The sequence below is a fragment of the Mauremys reevesii genome, linkage group 7 (assembly GCF_016161935.1).
Source record: "Mauremys reevesii isolate NIE-2019 linkage group 7, ASM1616193v1, whole genome shotgun sequence".
Lineage (NCBI taxonomy): Eukaryota > Metazoa > Chordata > Testudines > Geoemydidae > Mauremys > Mauremys reevesii.
The window spans coordinates 93,366,845-93,386,786 of record NC_052629.1 but is presented as its reverse complement, the minus strand read 5'-3'; the positions used below and the strand labels follow the sequence as shown (position 1 = coordinate 93,386,786).

Genomic DNA, 19,942 nt, shown 5'->3' with positions numbered 1-19,942 from the left:
ATGCAACTGAGATGGGGTGATTTTAGCCAGATCCATGGTTGAACCCCCTTTGACCCCCAAAATAAACACAGTTACAACAGCCATGGGATCTTAGACATGCTCAAAGAGCAACCAAGTCCTGCTATTTAAAGCCACCTTCAGAAAACCTTGGGGGCCTCACTTTACAGACAGGCCCAGCCCCTCATGGCAGGCTTTGATTCAGTGTTTGAGAGAGGGCAGACATGGCAGGTGTGGAGATGGGTGGGGGTTGGGGCCCTAGTTTATGATAGTGGGTTAGGAAGACAGGAGCAGGTCCCTCAGCTCTGAGAGCCAGAGCTTCCTAGCTGTTAGTCTTCCCTTGGCTACCTCCAGTGAGTACTGGCCCACATCTCAGAGGGGCTAAGGGGCAGCACCTAGCAGGGGCAAGACAGGGGGTGCTATAGCTACCCCACCCCCATGCAACAAGGGAGAGGTCAACAAGCAAATCCTCAGTCCCCAATAGCAGCAGCGTCTTTATTAAACAAGCAGGTGTCAATCCAAGGCTTGGGGAGTGGGGGACATGCTGTAGGCTATCAGGAAAATCCAACTCCAAGGGGAGTGCTGAGTACATAAGGACAGGAGCGCTCATCCCTCAGGGGAGGATATGGCTTGGGGCTAGGGAGCTAAGATCCTTTAGTTAGCCTATGGAGGCTCTTGCTGTGTGCTGTACCTAGATCACAGATAGGCCCCACGCTCTGCAATCACCTCCCCTCTCCCATGCATACTCCCCAAACACCTCCCCAGCAAAGGCTCAGCCATCACACCGCAGAAAACCCTGGATGGCCCTTGGAGGAGTGCACAGTCCATCAGTGCAGAGGTCGCAGGCTCAGCCTGACCCACAGTCTGGGCAGGTAGGAGGCACGGCAGAGGGCAGAATGTCTCTTCAGCACCCCCTGCAGAGTCCTGAGGCTGCTGGGTAGGCCCCCTCCACCCTGGAAAATAAAATCTTCTCCTGAAGGGTCTGGTTTGAGTGGCAGTCCCTGACTTCACCTAGCAAGGGATGCTCAGTAGTATGGGGGAGGGATGAAGGACCCATGAGCTGAAGTCCTGGAGGGGAGAGGTCACTCCTCAGAGAGGCAGGTAAAGGGAGTACTCTGAGTAGGCCCACTTCTTCACAGGCTTGCTGGTCCTGCCAATCATGGGCAGCTTCTGGGCATAGCGGGAAATGTGGCTAGGGCCGTGGTGCTGGGCGAAGCAGGTCTGGAACAGTCGGCCCTTGCACCGCCGGCCCACCTGCCGCCCAGCAATCACAAAGCTGAAGTGCGGTGGCCCCTGGGGGGAGAAGCGGCACTTCTGGAAAACGTCACGGACCCCGGGCCGGTGGCCCTGCTGGCGTGATGTGCTACGAGAGCGGGGCACGCTGGCCGAGCGATGGAGGGCTGGCCTGCCTGGGGGGTAGTCTGCCCGGGGGCTCTCCTCCTCCCGGGGACTCACTGTGGCATTGGCTGTCAGCTGGGGCATCTTGCGCACCACATCCCCTGTGCCGAAGGCTGGCTGCTCTTTCTTGGTGTCCAAGACCTTGGGGCCAGGAGGTGTCGGCTCGGCTCCTTGCAGCCCCGAGCCCGTGCCAAAGCGGGTGGCCAGGCTGTCCCCAAAGAAGTCGTAGAGCTCCCGGTAGGTCTCATGCAGGGAGACAGCGGGAGGATCAGCAGAGATGCCAGTGCCCAGCTGGGGGCCCCCGCTGCCCAGCTGCAGCAGGTGGCTGGCGATGCCAAAGCTGAACTCCACTTGGGGATCTTGCAGGGGGCTAAGCCAGGGAGAGCTCTCCCGACGGCACCCATCCCTACATGGTCTGTCCCCCTGGGCGGATACTGACTGCGCCTTCATCTTCAGCAAGCGCTCCACTGCCACCTGGCAAAGGAAGAACTGCTCTGGTTAGAAGCCCTGGCCTCTCCGCTCTTTAACCCCAGCTGCAAACCCAGCCGGAGACTGGAGGATCCCTGGCTCAGCTGGGCACCTGCATGAGGCTGCTGCTCACACAGCCCTTTCTGCCCATGCCCATCCCCATCCCAGATATAAAGGGCACTGGAGAACCACCTTCACCCTACCCAAGGAGAAGCCAAGTCACCCCCATCCCTTTTCTGGCAGGGGCCCTGTATCTAGTCTGACTGAGGCCAGATGCAATGCTACTGGGAGATGTGAGCTCAGTGCCTTCCCTTCCCAGGAGAGCAGGGGCTTCTGGGCTGCCTGGAACTGCAGTGAGTGTGTGGGCCCTGTGGGCAGAGCCCTGGCCCAGCCCTCTCTCTGGACGGGAGGGGTGAGACTCACCAGGATGGCACCGTACACCTTGTGCCCATCAGCCTTCACTTGAGCATTGGAGACAGAGTAGTCGTCCAGCACGGCCTGCAGGTTCGCCCAGTAGGTGGAGAGATGGGGGTAGAGGACTCGCTCCACAGCCTGGAGAAGAGAGAGCAAAGATCCAGCCCCAAAAGGGCCATTTACTGACCGGGTCCAAGAACCAACAGCACAGCCAATGCATGAGAAGCTAAAGTACCTAAGCTAAAGGGTCCTCTGCCTTGTGTGTGCACAAAGAGATGGGATTGGGGCACAGAGCACCGGTTACCAGCCCCTGCAGCAGATCACCACTTCCTCCCATGCCCCCCCAACATAGAGGGACTCAGCGTAGCCACCCTCTTGGGAGGCATCACCACTTCCTTACCTTCCACCCCAGGGCGTGCAGCCCCACCACTGCCCCATAATGAGAGCAAAGTGGGCGGACTGGATCAGCCAGCACCTTCTGGAGGGACAACAGGATCTGGTGGTACAGGCCACTGACGAGGTCACCGTGCGTCCTGAGGGAGGAGACCGAGCAGAGGCTGAAAATCCCTCGAGATTGGACTTGTGCATCCCACCCAGGACCCTCCCCTACCCCATCATGGTCCATCAGAGCTGCGTGCATGGAAAAAGGGAACTCCAGATACCCTTGGGGCACTGTGCCCTGCCTGGGAGAGCAAGGGCAGCACTGGACTCTGAAGGAGAGTCCCACTGACACCAGACATGCTGGTGACTGGGTGTTGGGGGTGGCAGTGACTCCCTTTCAGCCCCTCCCCACCATGCCACACCAGAAGATGTGGCTCAGGAGCATGGCAGCGTAGTCCCGGAGCGTCCAATGGTCATTGAGGGGGTTGATGGATGCGGCGAGTGGCTCCAGCACGCAGTACATGACGCTGGCAATCAGGCTCTTGACATAGGAGCCCAGGCACAGGTAGGGATTCTGGATGAGGCTCTTGGCAATGTGCAGCAGGCGGTTCAGCTGCTCCAGGTCATGGCTGACAGACTTCACCTGTGACAGGAGAAGAAAGCGAGCAAAAGGCTCAGAGCTGCCGGAAGGAGGGCACAGGCTGCCCCAGGGGAGCCACACCCTTGGGAGGGTCTCCTGTCCACCCCACCCTGTTTCTCAGGTGGGTAACATGCCCCAGGGCTTCCTGCTCCACTCACCCCGCTGACCACATAGACAAAGTAGGGCAGCAGGGCAGCGATCTTCGAGTTCGTCTGCAGGTCCTGGAGGGCAACCTGTGGGGGGGGGAAGTGTCAGATAAGGGTCAGAGGAAGAGGGGTGCCACAGCCAGGAATGGAATGGAGAGCCCCAGCCTGGGGTGGGGGGTGTTGCACCACAGTTTGTAATGTCATCCTTCTCCCTCAGTCAGGCTCCCTACACAGGGCCAGCGATCCCTGCTGCATGTCCTCCTGAGACACTTGGACCAATCAGAGCTGGTGGGCAGTTCTGTGGGTGGACCACTGGTGCCAGAACTTTCTGTGATCCTTCCCCTACCAGGCTGCATCAAGCCTGGAGCACAAATAGCTTCTGTGGAGGCTGGGGCTCTACAGTCCTTGAAGCCCTCATTTGCCCCCCACATTCCAGGCCAGTCTGAGATAAAGGCACCGATCCCCAGCCCCTCACCCACCTTCATTAGCTGCGGGTCATCCCCAAGCACAGCTCGGGTCACATGCTGGTAGTACTTCAGCAGGTCATCTGAGAGTGTGGAGACAGCACTGGGCACTGCAGGAGAAGCCAGGAAGGCAAGAGTTACAGGAATTCAGTGGAGACCCGTCCGAAGCACCAATGATCCCTACGAGAGCAGCAGCAGCCCGAGCCCCAGTACAGGGTAGGGACCTGCCATGGGGCATTGTTCAGAAAGGAGATGGCAGAAACATGTGTAGTGTCAGAGAATGACTGGGGAAAAACTCTCATATGAAGAGATTGAAAAGACTGGGATTGTTTAGAAAGGGGAAAGGAGAAAAGTTGATAATGACTGGGACAGAGAAGGGAGATCTGGAGCTTTTTGTGACACTCTGTACTTCGGGGGAACACCCTACACCTCCATGTTCATCTTTATAAAATGATTGTGTGCTATCCAATGCAAAGTTTGTCCTGTTGAGCGTCTTTGGAAGGCTCATCATGCACTGAGCATGGTTGTTATAGTGATGTTATAGAAATTGTTACAGTAATGATATAGGTTATAATTTCATGTATATAGTTATGAGGCTGAAAAGGTATCCTCATGGCTTAAAGCAAGCCCAGGCAAAAACTCTCCAAGAACAGAGAGGCAGTTCACACCTCATCCAGGGCACAGATGGGACAAACCCAGCCCAGCCTCACAGGAACAATGGACACTGGCTTAGGCAGCAACAAAATAATCTGTTAGACCCTTGAGGGAGTCACCCCCTTCCTTTGGGTCAGTTTAGGACTGCGATGAGGTAATGCTCACCTGACTCTGAAGGTGGAGGGCGGGGGGGGGGGGGGGGAAGAGAGCAAAGCCAAGAGGAAAGAAAGGACATGATAAAAGGGAGAGACTTTGCCATGCTCTCTCTCCTCAACCTACATCTACAGACATCACCACCAAGCAACTGAAACGCTGATCAAGGGGAGAGCCTGACTGAAAAGTAACCAGCCAGCCTGTGGTGAGAAGCATCTAAGTTTGTAAGGACATTGAAAGTGTTAAGATCAGCTTAGAATGTGTTTTCCTTTTATTTCATTTGACCAAATCTGACTTGTTATGCTTTGACTTATAATCACTTAAAATCTATCCAGTTCATAAATTTGTATGTTTATTCTACCTGGAGTGGGCGCGTTTGGTTTGAAGTGTGTCAGAGGCTCCCCTTGGGATAACAAGCCTGGTATATATACATTTCTTTGTTAAATTGACGAATTCATATAAGCTTGCAGCATCTAGCAGGCATAACTGGACACTGCAAGACGGAGGTTCCTAAGGTTGTGTCTGGGATTGGAGATATTGGCTAGTGTTATTCGCTTGCAAATAGCTGGGAGCAGCTTCCATGCCTGTGTGTGAACAGCCCAGGAGTGGGAGGTTCTCACAGCAAAGAAGGGTAAGGCCCAGAGTCCAGGATTGGAGAGGCCTAGCAGATCACCAGTCCGGATAATACCAGAGGGGAAACATCACACTTCTGTTCTCCCAATCTCCTAACACAAGGACAAGGGGACAGGAGCGACCAAAAGGGGGTAAAATTCCTAACTGATAAAAGGACATACTTTTCCACACACTGTGTGATTGGCCTGGGGGACTCCCTGCTGCAGGATGGGGCAGAGGTCAAGAACTAAGTGAGATTTAGAGGGACTGGATGTGTATGTGGATAACTAGGACAAGCGACCGTTGCATAGTTAATGCTAGCAAAGATTTGGGAAGGGAGAGAAAACCTCCTGCTTCAGGGCTTAGTTTGAGAGCAACTTAACAGGGAGTAGGATGAGGTCATTGTCAGCTCTGCAGGGCAGCAACTGTCTGTACAGCACCCGGCACAGTGGGGTCCCCCTGCTGGTTGGGGCCTGTATGTGCAGCTTCAATACAAAGAGGAGCTAAGGGCAAGGGAATGGGTTGCTGAGCAGTTCTTACCAGCTCCCTGTGGTTCCAGATTTCCTTTCCCATCCAGGTAAGAGACGTGAACTACAATGCAAGCACAGATGCTGTTAAACAACCTGGCTGATCCCTCCAGCCTTCCCTGGGCAGGATGCTCCCCTTCTCATGAGGTAGCCTGGGTGAGGGTTTTAGGTACCCTAGTCACAGAGCACGGGGCATCAACCCCCATCTCGCTAGCTCTGAGAAGACCCCACTTGGGATATCATGCTCAGGTCCAAGCTACGCATTAGGTGCAGGTCCAGTGAAGAGCCACTAGCCCAACACCTTGGATCTGAGTGTCAACGGAACTAATTTACAGGGGAAGCAACATGTGTCTTGCCTGGCTGAGCAGTGACTAAAGGAGACTGGTAAGCAATCCTGACAGGGAACTATCCTCCCCTGGGGGCCTCCATTGCACCCTACTATGGGATGGGGGGGAGACTGTCCCCAAAGCAGAGGGGCTGGGTGGGTGTCCTGTTGCTTGCACACAGGAGGAAGGGATGTGGCCAGGAGATCCTCCCCAGGGGAGGAACTGGGAGCCCTGTAATTTGGGACATTCAGAAGCAGGCTGCCCAAAGCCCTAGAGAGAGAACCCTGGAGGATGGAGTAACCACACACACCCAGCCCCCCCCAGCGGGGTGACACACCTCTCACTGCTGTCTCTGCACAGCCCTTGGGGAGGTTGGTGGCCAGGGCAAGCTCCACCAGATTGATCTCACGGTCCTCCTGGAAGTAGAGCTCCCCTTCCTTTATAGCACGGAAGGGAAGGGGGTCCTGGGAGCCATAGCCGCACACCACCTGCAAGGACACCAGACGGTCACTCTCTTGCCAGGCCCACCTTGGGGACGGCTAGGCCTGCGGCCACCACCCGCGTCCTGATGGAGAGGACTGGACTGGGCGCTCCTTGGACTCATCCAGCTCGCACTGGTCTGTGGGCAGGAGAGCAGCAGCAATAGGTGAGTCTCCCGCTGCCCGCTCACCTCCACGTTGCTCCAGCGAAGGGCCCGGTTGAAATCCTCCACCGTCAGTTTCCGGCGCTTGGTGTGTTTCATGAACTGGGAGCTGTTCTGCGGGGGGAGAGGGAACGTGAGGAATCGGAGAGACCAGCCCCAAGGGCGGCGGTGCGGGCCCCCAGCCCAGCCGCCCACGGGGGGCTTAGGCCAGTCCTGGGGGCAGCCCCCCACGCCCAGGGGTCACAGCCGGCCCCTCACGGGGAAGGGTCAAGGGTCACAGGCCGCCCCCCCAGCCCCGGTGCAATCTCCGCCCCCAAGGCCGGGCCCGGCTCCCGCACCTGGGCGGCCTCCCGCAGGCGGTAACACACGTCCTCGGCCAGCAGCGCGGCCACCTCGTCCGTCAGCTCCAGCCCCGCGCTCTCCGCCATCAGCCGCACGGACTCGCGCGGCAGCTCCACGAAGCGCCGCTCCTCGCGCTCGGCCATGGCGACGGCGAGACGGGGGGAGCCCGGGGCCCCTTAGGGATTGGGGTTCACCCGGCTGCAGCCTGAGCACCCCAATCCCTTTTCTCACGGCGCAGCCAGCCCCGCCCCCGCCGCCTCTCAGCCTCTGGAATCCCAAGCGCCTATTGGCCGCCGTGCAAATCTATCCAAACCCACGTGGGGATATGTCGTGAGGCCGTCATGGGGCGGGGCGGGTGCTCGGGACAGCAGAGGGCGGGGCTCAGGGTGCGGAGTTCGAGTCGCAGCCCGCTGTGGAGAGCGGCGGGGAGGCGCGAACGCTCGCGCTGCAGGAGGTGTCAGGCTGCTGCCCCGGGCTGTTCCCTGCGCCAGGCAGGCCGGTTTTAGGGCTTGTCTGCGCATGGGGCGTGCCCCTGTCGCTCCACGGACCTAGTTACACTTCAGTGGGTCCAGGCAGGGGATTGGCTCCTGTGACGTTAACCCCGTGTATGGACGCGCTGTGCCCGAGTAGTGCCGCCCTCCAGGGCCAGGGTACCCACCCACGCTGTTAATCCCGATTAACTCCCAGCTGTAGATGGATCCCCATTGCACACACATATCTGCACCTCGGTTGCCAATTTAGGAAAGTATTCTTGTTCAGAGCAGCACTTGAGCACATGCATAAATCTCATCAATTTAAGCATGTGCTTAAAAAGTAGGTGCTTAAATGCTGACCTGACTAGCACTGGGTTTAAAAAAGCATTAAATACTCTTCTAAATTGAGGATTTCAATCTATTTCAGGGATTCTTTTGAAACTGGGGGTCAGGACCCCTCAGGGGGTCACAAGGTTATTACATGGGGAGTCATGAGCTGTCAGCCTCCACCCTAAACCCCGCTTTGCCTCCAGCATTTATAATGGTGTTAAATATATTTAAAAAGTGTTTTTAATTGGGGGGGGGGTGACAGTCCATGCCCCTAGGGTCAGGTCAGCGTGGGCTATCCATCACAGTTCGCAAAGCAGCCATTCGGCACAGGGCCGTGTGGCCTAGCAGCCAGAGTCTATGGCACCCCCTCCGATGCAGGGTGGTGTGGCCCAACAGCCAGCGTCTACAAAACAACCCTTTGGTGCCAGGTAGCATGGCCTAGGGGCCAGAGTCTATGGTGTTGGGGTTTGATAGCCCCGGGGGGGGCAGGGGGGATCAGGCCCACTCGACTCCACCGGGCCCCAACCCAGGGCCTAACAGTAGTGTAGCGGCTTGCCACTGACTCAGCAAGGGGTCCTACTGAAACATGCTGAGTTTCCCTGAGTGGCAGAATGGTACCTGCCACCCTCTCTGGGTCACTTCCTACCAGAGTCTGTGTTGGGGTTTCCCATGAGACGTCAGGTCCTCTATGTTCGGCAGGTCCAGTTGTCTCCAGGGTCTTCTCCATTCACCGGGGTGCAGGCGGGCTGTGAACAGCTTCAATGCCCAGTGTAGTCAAGAGGCTGTCACTGGCCCTCTGCAGGTGCTTCCCGGGAAGGTCCTTCTCCTGCAGCATCCAGCCCAGAATGAACAGGTCTCTCTCCCTTTATACTACTAGAGCACTTGGAGCTTGCCCAGTCTTGCCAGGGAGGAGGGACTTCTGCTGTCAATACCTGGGGCTTAACCCTGTCTGGGCTAGTGCAGGGTAAGCGGACCCAGTCCCAGGGGGTCGCACTCAGAGGCTTGCTATTTGAAAGGGGTCACCGGTACAAAAGTTTGAGAACCACTGATCTACTTCCACACCTAAATAAACATGGGGTGATATCGGAGGGGCTGAATACTGGCAATGCTGCACTCGCTTTGCTTGTCTTTTGGGAGGCCGAAAAGAGAAGCCACAAGTCTTCACTGACCTCACCTTTAGTGACAGTATAGTGCAGCCCCCTCAGGAAGGGAATGATGGTTCTCAGGTCCACCAGCAGCCTGTCAGCCACTTAAAACATGTTCCCCTGTGATATCCAGCCCCACACAAATCCCAGATCCTCAGGTGTCCCCCACCCCCACAAGAAGCAGTGTCCCTACCCCAATGTATTAGCTTTACCTTAAATCCCTGCGATTGTATAACATGCAGCACTTGTAATGAAATAAAAGTTTTATTTCAGAAAACAGATTCCACTAGCAACAAGGGAATGGTGGAAACAAATGGTTACAATACAAAACACAATAAAATGCAAATTAGGACCTACGGTGCACAAGGACCAGGATCCAATCAGTGAATGGGTACAGGGTGCCTGAAGCCTCTCCCCCACTCCTCCCTTAAGTGAATGACAACAAAAGACTGCTTTAGTCTAAGAGGCCTATGTCCCACCCTTTGTCTGTTCAATCTCCCAAGGCATAGCCACCCATTCCTTCCCCGTCCCGGTGTTTGGTTGGAGCAGATCCAGTGGTGAGCTGGAGCCAGTTCGCACCAGTTCATGGGAGCTGGTTGTTAAATTTAGAAGCCCTTTTAGAACCCGTTGTCCGGCGCGGGACAACCAGTTCTAAAAGGGCTTCTAAATTTAACAACCGGTAAGTTGAAGTGACCCAGGAGCGTAGCTAGGGGGGGAGGAGGGGGAGTGGCTGCTCCCCCTGAGCACATTATTCAAAAGTGGCACCTTAGGTGCTCCAGCTCCCCACTGCGCCCCCAGCTCACTTCTGCTCCGCCTCCTCCCCTGAACGCTCTGCCTCCCTTCTCCCCCTGCCCATCAGCTGTTCGTGCAGGAAGTCTGGGAGGGTGGAGAAGCGGTGTGGTGGCTTCACACTCAGGCCCGTGGAGGCGGAGCCGCGGTGAGCTGGGGTGAAGGGGCTGCTGATGCCACAGCAGGTAACCTGGGGGAGGGAGGAGGGGGTGCGATGCACAGGGGAACCGCTCCCCACCCCAGCTCACCTCCGCTCCGCCTCCCTGGGCCTGAGTGCGAAGCCGCCACTTGCTTCTCAGCCCTCCCAGGTTTCGCGCGCGAACAACTGATTCGTGGGAAGCAGGGGGGCTGCGAGCTCCACATGACCCGGTGCTCCAGGCGCTGCGGTGGCATGGCCTGGCTCCAGCTGAGCGGCACAGCTGTAGCGCTGCCAGCCACCTCCAGCCAATGTGGTAAGGGGGCAGGGAGTGGGGGGAGGGGGAGTTGGATAGGGCAGGGGAATTCAGGGTGGTGGTCAGGCGGTGTGTGGATAGGGGTCAGGGCGGTCAAAGGGTGAGGAACAGGGGGGCTGAATGGGGGCAAGGGTCCCAGGGGAGCAATCAGGAAGAAGATGGAGTTGGATGGGGCAGTAGGAGGCAACCAGGGGCAGGGATTCCAGGGGAGGTCAGGGGACAGAGAGAAGGGGTGGTTAGATGGGGCAGGGATCTCAGGGGGCCATCAGGAATGAGAGGAGGGGTTGGATAGGGTGGCGGGGAGCAGTCGGGGACAGGGAAGGGGGGTGGATGGGGCAGGGGTCCTGGGAGGCGGGCCACAATCTCCTTGTGGGGTGAGGAGGGAACCGGTTGTTAAGATTTTGGCAGCTCATCACTGAATAGATCTGCCAGCCAGATCAACCTCCACCACTCTTCTCCCATCGTGCACACCGCGCAGTGGGCTATGGGAGAAACAAATCTATTTTGGATAAATACATCAAAATTTTCTCATGCCACGTTAAGCCTGAACCAGAAGTAGATTGGTGCAGCTGGAAAAGCAGTTCAGCCTCCCCTGTAAATCAATCTAGAGTCTGCAACTCAGTCCAAACTGGCTCAATTGCTTATGTAGCTACAGTGAAACAATCTGCACAGACCAGCGTTAAATCGCATACTGCACTGCTGGGCTCTACTTGAAACTACCAGACACCTCACTGCTGCTGCACCCCCACCCCTGGCTTAACCTTCTCCTAAGGTTCTGGCTGCACTTTTCCCCGCACCTCCTATCCATGGCCCCACAAAGTCAGCAGCCTTCCTTGTCAACCTCCTCTTGGCGCTGGGAAAATGGCCAGCTATAACCCCAGGAAGAGGATGTTGGACAGGGACATGCTCTGCCACTGTGGGGCCTATTTCCGCTCCTCCCTTCCATCACGCATCCGGGCAGAATTCCTCTGGGCTGCATCCAGTGGCTCCCTAGACCCCCTTGAGGAGCAGTAGGCGCTGTCTGGGGTACTCTGCTCATTGTCCCCCTCCAGTTCCCTGCTTAGGGCCCTATATCCTCTATCCTGTCCCTGGTTTATTAGCTGTCCCCCAGTATCATTTGGTTGTTGCCCCTCCCCTTAGGCTGGGGCGCCCGCCTCCCAGAACTCAGTAGGTGCAGTGAAGGGAGTTTAGCAGCATACTGCACTGCAGGGCTCTACTTGAAAGTACCAGAGACCCCGCTGCTGCTGCACCCCCACCCCTGGCTTAACCTGTTCATCTCTGTGAAATGCCCTCAGGTCTGGTGCCCACAGGTGAGGCACTATGGGGAAAAGGGGCTATATCACCTCTAGAACCCCAGTCCTAGCCTGGCCCCCTTCTGCCCCACCTGCCTGCCCCTGAGGGAGGGAGTGTTGCAGGCTCTAGGGCCCTAAATACCTTTTCTTCTTCCCTCCCCCCACCCCGACCTATTCCACCTGGGAAAGGCAGTACCTAAAGCTCTGGGAGGGGCCATGGCCCAGCCTGGGGCTGGTCCTGATCTGAGCTGCCTCTCCTGGGGCCCTCCCATCCCTTCCCAGTACCCCCCCACCCACTTACTGCCCCCTTGGACTCCCTTCCCATGGATCCCTCCCCGATAGCCCCCAATGGAGCACATAATGCTGCTGTTGCTGCATGGAGAGGACAGAGGAGTTGAACTGGCCAAAGTCAACGTCTGTCCACCCCAGGACTCTTACACCTCCTTCTGCTACTGCCCCCCACCCCTTCCCGGGGCATCAACTGCATTTATACTCACCACTCGTGCCCCATTGGCCATTGCTGATAGTCTGACCCCGCCCCAATGAAGAATCTGCCCCAACCCCGATAACGTGCATGCAGAATACTGCCAGGCCTTTAAATCCCAGTGCCACGGGGCACCAGAGGGGACAAACAGCAGCAAATTCGCAAGAGGCTGGGCAGGGAGATAGGAGACAGGCCTGCATCCAGCTGGGGACCCGCTCCCCACTTGAGCGAGGCCCCCAGCCACTTCCCCCCATGTCCCAAGCAGCGGGACAGGCACAGCCCAGAGGGGCACTTGGCTAGGCCCTTTATTCCCTTCCCAGTCGCATGGTACAGACACGGCAAAGTCCATTTAAAATAGCATCCCCCAGTCTCAGGGTGCTGGCATGGATGTCACTAGTGGTCACTGCCTGCCCCAAGCTGCTCTGCCCACATACCGCTCCACCATCCTGGGCAGAAAGCCCTGCAGAAAGTGATAGAAGTCCTGGAACAGGGGGCCCTGCTGGGGGGCTGGGGTGAAATACAGGAGGGTCCGTGTGTCCTCCTGGCCTCCGCCCACCCGGGCACAGGCCGTGAACCTCAGCAGCGGCTCTGCCCCCAGGGAATCTCTCTCCTGCTGGATTATGGCCTCCGACACCTTCTCCTCCACCTCTAGAGAGCCAGCCTCCTGCTCCGTGTCTGGCTGGGGGCTGCCCAGGTGCCGGAGCTGGCGCCGGACGCGGCGCCGGCCCATCCAGACACGGTGCCACACAGCACAGCTCCAGCTCACGCTCTCCTCCTCCTCTGGCGCTGGGCCCTCCACTCTCGGCCTCTTCTTAGCTGGGGAGACAGCCAAGCTTCCTCTCTCATCAGACCGGGGCTGCTCCCCTCCACTCTGCTCTGTGGGCTCCCGCCCCAGAGGCTCCCCTGCAGGCCCCATGCAGCTGCACTTCAGCACATCCTTCAGCACGAAGGTGATGGCGGCACACACCTTGTCAAACCAGCAGCGCCGGAAGTCCCTGGCCTGGCACAGCTGCTGCCGGCTCCCAGGGGAGAGCGCCATCAGCATGAAGGGGATGGTGATGAGGAGCCCATCGGGGCCCAGCTCCCCAGCCTCCGGCACCCCTGGCTGGAAGAGCCGCACCAGCCCCCAGGCCTTGCCCTTGCTGGATTTGCGCTGGTACTGCAGGCTGCGGCAGTACTTGGCCCCGTCCCGGCAGCAGTGCTGGAACCGCTGCGCTATCTTCTCATTGACATTGGCTGCCACGTTGTGGCTCAGCTCAAAGGGGTCCTGCACGTTGAAGGGACCCAGCTTGAGCTTGGCACCCACTTCTGAGAGCAGGAAGCTGGGCAGGGGCAGCGCCCGGCCCTCCAGCAGTGAGATCACGCAGCCGGCAAAGTCATGGTCCCCAAAGACCCGGAAGAATTCGGCCAGGAGGGAACCTGCAGGGAGATGCAGACAGATGAGAGGAGAGTGCTGGGGGGAGAAGGGTGAGCCCAGGAGTAAGGATAAGGCCTTTTCCTGTAGCCATATTGTAAGGTCTGAGGCCTTTTTTAATGCAGCTGTATGGCAAAAAGCAGAGAGTCACATCCTCACATTCCATCTAAAGTACATCAAAACAGGGGTTCTCAAACTGTGGGTCGGGACCCAATTTTAATGGGGTCGCCAAGGCTGGTGTTGGCCCTGGGCCCCAGCCCCACTGCCCGGGGCTGAAGCCAAAGCCCAAGCCCCACTGCCCAGGGCTGTTACATGCCCCCGGCCCAGGGCAGAAGCCCTTGGGCTCCAGCTTCCACACACCCCCAGGGTGGCAGGACTCGGGCAGGCTCGGTCTCCAGTCCCCCCTCCTGGGGTCATGCAGTAATTTTTGTTGTCAGAAAAGGATCACGGTGCAATGAAGTTTGAGAACCGCTGCATTAAAACAACGTCCTATTGGGCTGCTAAGAACGTGATCCTGTCTTAATACCCACCACCAGATAAAGAAACAGAGCTTAAGATGGTTAAAGAAAACTTTGTTTGATGGCATTCTGTCTGGCGAGAAATCACTTTCTACAGTCGTGACTGTAGAATCTACACTTCTATTGTTTTGCCTTTATGTTCCCTCCTTCTCTATTGTTTATGTGTACAGCAGGGGTCCCCGACACCCGCGTCCTGGCTGGCGGTGGAGCATCCGCCGAAATGCCACTGAATTTCTGTGGCGTTTCGGCGGTGACACCTCTCGATGACACCACTTGCCGCCGACAAGCGACGTCATCAAGAGGCGTCGCCGCCGAAACGCCGCAGAAATTTGGCGGCATTTCGGCGGATGCTCCACCGCCGCTATGGTCCTTCATCTAGCGCCTGCCAGATGAAAAGGTTGGGGACCACTGCTGTACGGTCTCTGGTTCGATTGTTGCTGTCTGTTGCATAACTAATTTTGGTAAGTGTAAATCAGCTCTGGTGGTGGGGTATAATTGTCTTACAATGTTAGGATTGGTTAGAAAACTGTTTAGTAATATTTTGGTTATGATTGGCTAAGGTACAGCCAAGCAAGACTTAAGTTTCTCTATATAAACTAAGGTCCAAAAGGAAGTTCTTTGGAACCAACTCCAGGACACAGCCCCAAGATCAGAGCTGCCAGACCTCAACTCCCTACCAACCACACCGTGCAAAAGCTGGAGTCCCCCAGATGACCTGATCCTGACTGGCCTTCAAGAAAAGTTCATCTGCCTTATTGGGAGTAGAGAGCATCATATGCTTAGCGTGTGCATTCTGTTTTGGTGATTGTTAATAAATAGAGGTTAAGTAGGATATTACTGTGTAATGCTCTTTCACTGGTCAAAGATCCTGTAAACCCACAGAAGATTAAGCTCGGAGTCCATGGAGGGGTAAAGCCCAGAGCCCATGGAAGGGTAAAGTTAGGTGCCTTTCGCCTGGAGCCTTAGGAACTGGGAAAGGGAGAGGGTGCCTAAAATCAACCAGGTTACGCCTTGAGCCCTAGGAACTAGGTAGAGGTGGGATGTCCTAGAGTATGCGGGCAACAAATTTAGGGAAAAGTTGGGTGTCTTATACCCAGAGCCCTAGGAACTGGGAAAGGGTGGGTGTGCCTAAATGGACAGGGTTACGCCTTGAGCCCACAGAAGGGTAAAGGTGGGTGCCCTAGAAATAACAGATAATTTTGCGCAGGTAACACAGGGTGGCCGCAGGAGACTCGGGTAGGCAAGAGGCAGGGTGAGGGTGGGGAGACAGGAGCCCCGCACAGCCACGAGAACACAAAGGGGCTGGGGAAGAGCCCTCAACCTGCAGGACATATGGGGAGCTGGGGAAAGAGAAATTCTCTTCTCTCTCCCCTCCCCCACAATGGCACCAGAGAACCTGCCTGCACAGGACTGCTAACAGGAAACCAGGCTGGATGGACCCAGCTCACGGGAGCGTTCATCTCTTTCAACTCCAGAGCATGATGGGAAGGGAAACCATCCCTGAGAGCTGGGACAATCATTCACATCCTTGTGCCCAACTCCCTGGGGATTGAGACCACCCTCCCCCCAGCCCCACTCCAGGCAGACAGGGTGAGCCCACCTGGTCTCAAGCGGCAGGCCCATGTGTAGGCTGTGTACGTGGGGTGGGGGGACATCTTGCAGGCCATTACCCACCCCCCTGGCACTCACACAGACTCTCCGTGTTGGCGCTGGGCTCCAGCTGCGACACGTCCTGGGGGAAGCTGCAATCCCAGCCGTCCACAATGGCCTGATCCTTATCCCCTGGGGAGGAGACAGAGGTAGGGGGTGAGATAAACACTGCCCCAGGGGCACAAGGGGCTAATGCAGCAACGGCAACTGAGTGCACTGTGGGGTAACTTCTACCTGTCAGTTCCCTGAGCTGGGCCAGTGTGGGCAAGGCCGGGGGGCTGCGCGTCTGCAGGAAGAACAGCACCAGCAGGGTCAGTGCGTAGTTGTTGAGGAGGGGGCCGCCCCCAAAGGGGTTTCCTGAGGGGAGATGGGGGACATTAGACAAGGCGACAGGGGTGTCCATACCCCCAAGTCCTAGGCCCATGCACCGCCCAGCATTATTCCTCCAGTTGGGCGCTCTAACCATGCACCCCCCTAGCCAGGGGAAGTGGGAGTCCTCACCTGCCAGGGCCTGCTGCTTGGCCCAGTAGCGCAGTGCGTAGACCAGGGGCCGCACCCGCTCATCAGCCTCTGTACAGAGCTGTAGGAAGCGTGTATTGCAGAGCGCCAGCCTGCCAGAGAGATGGGACATGTTGGGGGGGGCAGCACCAACCTCCCACCCCCACACACACACCTGAGACACCCCCAACCCTCGCCACTGCCCACTCCACCCCCCACCCGGCCAAGGGCAGCCCCATGTGCATTTGGAGCTGGTAAACAAGTCTCAGCCATGGAGCCAGGATGCTCCGTGTCTCCCCAGAGGTGGTCAACTGTTCTCTGCACACCCTGCCCTGGGGGTATGCTCTAGATGGGAGAGGTCCCCCTCCCCTCCCAGATGGAGCTGGCTCCCACCCCAGGCTCGAGTTGCCCTCCCGCCATCCCCCACATGCACACCCTGGCCTCTGGGCCCTGCCTCCCAGGCTCTGCACCTGTTATTGATGGAGATGTCTCCCAGCAGCCCCGAGTCCTTGTGGCAGAACTTGACGACAGGGCGGCGGGCACTGTGCACCACCTGGACATTGTGCACACCCGGTACGCACTTCCGTAGCACAGCTGCCACCAGCTCCAGCACCTCGGGCACCGTCGCTGTTGTCAGATCAATGTCACTCAGGATGGAGTCCTCTGAGTCAGAGTCTGGCCCTGCCCCCTCCTCGGCCTGCAAGGGGTTGGACTTAGTGCCCAGCACTCATCATGCCCCCCATCTGCAAAAGTCCCTGGTACCAGTGCCTACCCTGCAACCCTCCAACCCCCAGGGGTCCCTGTTACCATCCATTCTCACCTGTGCCCCCTGGGGTCCCTTTGCAGATGCCTGGAAGGTTTTTGTTTTCTCCAGGTCCAGGAACAAATCCAGGTCACAGCCATGGATGTCAAATCCATTCACCGATGAGCCAAAGGGGAGGATGGCGCACCCTGTGTGCACACAGGAGGCAAAGGTCATGGCAGTGACACACACACACACACACACACACACACCCCTACCTACCTACCTCTGAAACTTACCAGGGAAGAACTCTGAGAAAACCTCCTGGAACAGGGTGACCAGTAGGTGTCGCAGCCGCCTCTCGCTCTCGGAGAGCTCAAACAGCTGCACCAGCTGTGACATCTGGGCATCCACCTGGGTGTGTGGGGAGGGAGTGAGGGAGCATCATCATCAAACAGCCTCCCCCCACCACAACATGTGCACAGGATTGCACAGCCCAAAACCCCACTCCACCCATCTAAGAACCCCCCTGCCCTCCTTCCTCCCCACCCCTAAGCTCTGTGAGCACACAGCCCAAACCTCCACTCCAGGGATCATCCCAGCTCCAGACAGCTCAGAATCTCCCCGCATATGCACACCCTAGGGGACTGTCCCTGCCCCATGCAGCTCAGCAGCCACCTTTGTCAGCAGCCAGGAGATGCCCCAGGTCCCCATCCACACTCACATCATCAGCCTGGCACAGTGCCTGGACCAGCTTTTCAGGACTCAGTTGTACATGATGTGCAGATCCCTGCTTCTTGGGAGGCATGTATTTGAATTCCTTCTTCTCCCGGGGCTTCACCCGCAGCCGCTGCCCCGCCAGGCAATGCTCCGGCTGGGCCAGCACCTTCTCCATCACCTCCTGGTCCTGCAGCTCCACAATAGCATAGACCCCCTGCGGGCAAAAAGCACAGGCTGTTAGTACCAGGGAGGGGTCTCATCCACCCCAGGAAGCCCCTAGCCTGACCATGGGACTCACCTTGTCTTTATCCATCACCACACTGGCCACGCCCCCGAAGGCCTGGAAGTACTCACTCAGCTCAGGGGCTGATGTACCCTTGTGGAAGCCACTGACAAAGACACTGCGCAGCTCCTGGTCTTGGCGTTTGGCACGCAAGCTCTCCAGCCGCTGGTGCTTCTTCCCCTGCAGATGATCTTGTAGGCTGGGCTCTGCAGGGGAGGCACATGCAGCTCAGGAGTGATGGGGAAATGCAGGGGCAGAGGCAGGATGGGGTTGAAGGTCACACTGTCCCCAGATTGCAACTCCCTCAAATACTGACATCCCTGAACCAGAGGCCAATCTTTAACTTGACACTAACCCCCATATAGTGACCTCTGATCCAACACCCCCCACAAGCACTCCCAGTCTGTGACCCCTGACCTGGCCGGAGACCAAGACATCTACACTCACAATGCTGCTTTGTTTGCCCCGACACTAACCTCTGCCCCCCCAAGCACACAACAACACCCCAACACTGACCCCGATTGTGACCTCTGACCTGGTGACCTGACAGCACTCACAAGTCCGGATTAACCTTTTGTGGGCCTGGCGCCAAACTTATTTGTGAGCCCCCATGGAGGCAATGGAGCATGACGCATGGAGGTCAGTCCTCAGAGGAAGGGGCCAGCCAGGGGCAATGGGGCAGGGCATGGCAGGGGCAGCCCTGCTCCACTCAGCCCAGTGCGAGGGCACTATTTACAAACCAGCAGTTGCCAGACACACAGTGGCCCGCCCGGCCCTGTGCTGCCAGCATGCCACTTCCCGTCGGGGGTGGGGTGTGGGCCCATGCCGTGCCACACAACACCATCCCTGCCCAGCACCCCCTTACCCACAGCCCCATCACAACTGCCCAGCACCCCCCACAGAACCCGCACATACACATCTTTCCTGGCCCCTCACAGCCCAGCAACACCCCCACCCCCGCAAGAAACCCACTTCCCCATGCCCTGCCTCCCAGCCGCACTCACTGGCCCTGCTGGGAGGAAACTGTGTCTGCCAGGCTGAGCTGGCAGTTCAGCCAGATCTGGTCCCAGAGTGGGGAATTGCTCAGGTCCCTCGGGAGTGTTGTGATCAGCCAGGCCAGGGCCTGCCCCGGCTGGGCTCCCTCAAGACACTCTTCTCTCAAGACACTGGAGGGGCCCAGCCAAGCTCCCCACACTATCTCCCCCCCAGCTGAGGCTGGCCAAACTTCTGCACCAGTCCCAGGCAGCTCAGCTCCAGGGAGACAGGAGGGGTCCCACAGGTGGTGGGAAGCAGAGACTGCCCAGAACCAGAGGTGCATTGGGGTCCAGCCAGGGGGCAGAGAGGAGCAGGGGGGTGGGGACAAGGAGGCAGCAGGCCAAGAGGAGCAAGTGGTGGGCGGGAGGAGCCAGCGGGGTCTCGGGGCACAGTGCAAGTGGAGCAGGCCAGGGTCCCTTCTGAGCATGGGCTGGACTCCATGGAGCCATTGTAAACCTGAGACTAGACAGCAACCCATCCAGGTTATGGTCCAAAGGTGCCACGTCCTCTGACCCGTTGTGACCTCTGACCCCAGGACCAGACCTCCTATAACCTCTGACCTAAGTGGTGCCATGACCCCAACACTGCAGCCCCACCAGAGGGTGATCTCTGACCCCGACCCCCCAACTTCACCCCCCGCCCCGACCCCAGGTGACTCGCGACCCCGGTGACCCCGACCCCCCTCACTGTTGGCCGCAGTCACGTGACAGAGGCGGCAACGGAAGCCTCCGCGGGGCAGCGACTCCACATCCGGCTCCATCCCGGGACCGAACTGCGCGCCACCGGAAGCGTTTCCTCCCTGATCTGCCCTACCAGGAAGCACTTCCAGCGGAAGTGCCCCATCTAGCGATCGTTTCTACCGGAAGTGGCGTGACGCCACTATAACTTCCGCCGGACGTGGTCCGTTCCGTTCCCATTCCCCCCAACGGAGGTGGGGCTAATTAGAATGTGC

At 57.9% G+C, this 19,942-nt stretch overlaps 2 protein-coding genes across 9 annotated transcripts; both read right to left on the bottom strand.

Moving 5' to 3' along the window:
* TAF6L (TATA-box binding protein associated factor 6 like) lies at positions 1-8,794 on the bottom strand. 5 transcript variants are annotated; one of them, XM_039546746.1, is made up of 10 exons: positions 8,615-8,794; positions 6,851-6,937; positions 6,518-6,668; positions 5,868-5,918; positions 3,924-4,018; positions 3,457-3,531; positions 3,081-3,301; positions 2,678-2,810; positions 2,287-2,415; positions 1-1,884 (listed from the first exon to the last, which is right to left on the bottom strand). In XM_039546746.1, the coding sequence occupies exons 1-10, from the start codon at positions 8,693-8,695 to the stop codon at positions 1,087-1,089; spliced, it is 1,821 nt and encodes a 606-aa protein (XP_039402680.1). In that variant the 5' UTR covers positions 8,696-8,794; the 3' UTR covers positions 1-1,086. The 5 variants fall into 5 exon arrangements, with proteins under 5 accessions (XP_039402680.1, XP_039402678.1, XP_039402679.1 ...); XM_039546744.1 differs by lacking the exon at positions 8,615-8,794 and adding an exon at positions 7,162-7,650; XM_039546745.1 differs by lacking the exon at positions 8,615-8,794 and adding an exon at positions 7,162-7,647 and having other exon boundaries at positions 1-1,869.
* Positions 8,795-11,955: 3,161 nt separating this feature from the next.
* TUT1 (terminal uridylyl transferase 1, U6 snRNA-specific) lies at positions 11,956-19,907 on the bottom strand. Of its 4 annotated transcripts, none has more exons than XM_039546737.1 (10): positions 19,678-19,907; positions 17,971-18,161; positions 17,677-17,886; positions 17,252-17,366; positions 17,031-17,161; positions 16,681-16,907; positions 16,214-16,323; positions 15,947-16,069; positions 15,752-15,844; positions 11,956-13,549 (listed from the first exon to the last, which is right to left on the bottom strand). In XM_039546737.1, exons 1-10 carry the CDS (start codon positions 19,748-19,750, stop codon positions 12,531-12,533), a joined length of 2,292 nt encoding a protein of 763 aa, XP_039402671.1. In that variant the 5' UTR covers positions 19,751-19,907; the 3' UTR covers positions 11,956-12,530. The 4 variants fall into 4 exon arrangements, with proteins under 4 accessions (XP_039402671.1, XP_039402672.1, XP_039402673.1 ...); XM_039546738.1 differs by having other exon boundaries at positions 15,947-15,998; positions 16,681-16,837; XM_039546739.1 differs by lacking the exon at positions 19,678-19,907 and adding an exon at positions 18,960-19,591.
* Between the last annotated feature and the right edge of the window lie 35 nt (positions 19,908-19,942).

Bases quoted from the DNA above. Each gene is read 5' to 3' on its own strand.
- TAF6L (XM_039546744.1), bottom strand. From the start codon at position 7,308: ATGGCCGAGCGCGAGGAGCGGCGCTTCGTGGAGCTGCCGCGCGAGTCC. The intron at 5,919-6,517 runs GTGTGTCACCCC...CTTGCATTGTAG, and splicing joins TGCAGAGACAGCAGTGAGAG to TTCACGTCTCTTACCTGGAT. The intron at 1,885-2,286 runs GTGAGTCTCACC...TAACCAGAGCAG, and splicing joins AGGTGTACGGTGCCATCCTG to TTCTTCCTTTGCCAGGTGGC.
- TUT1 (XM_039546737.1), bottom strand. From the start codon at position 19,750: ATGGAGCCGGATGTGGAGTCGCTGCCCCGCGGAGGCTTCCGTTGCCGC. The intron at 17,367-17,676 runs GTGAGTGTGGAT...CCACACACCCAG, and splicing joins CACTGTGCCAGGCTGATGAT to GTGGATGCCCAGATGTCACA. The intron at 16,070-16,213 runs GTGAGGACTCCC...ATCTCCCCTCAG, and splicing joins CAAGCAGCAGGCCCTGGCAG to GAAACCCCTTTGGGGGCGGC.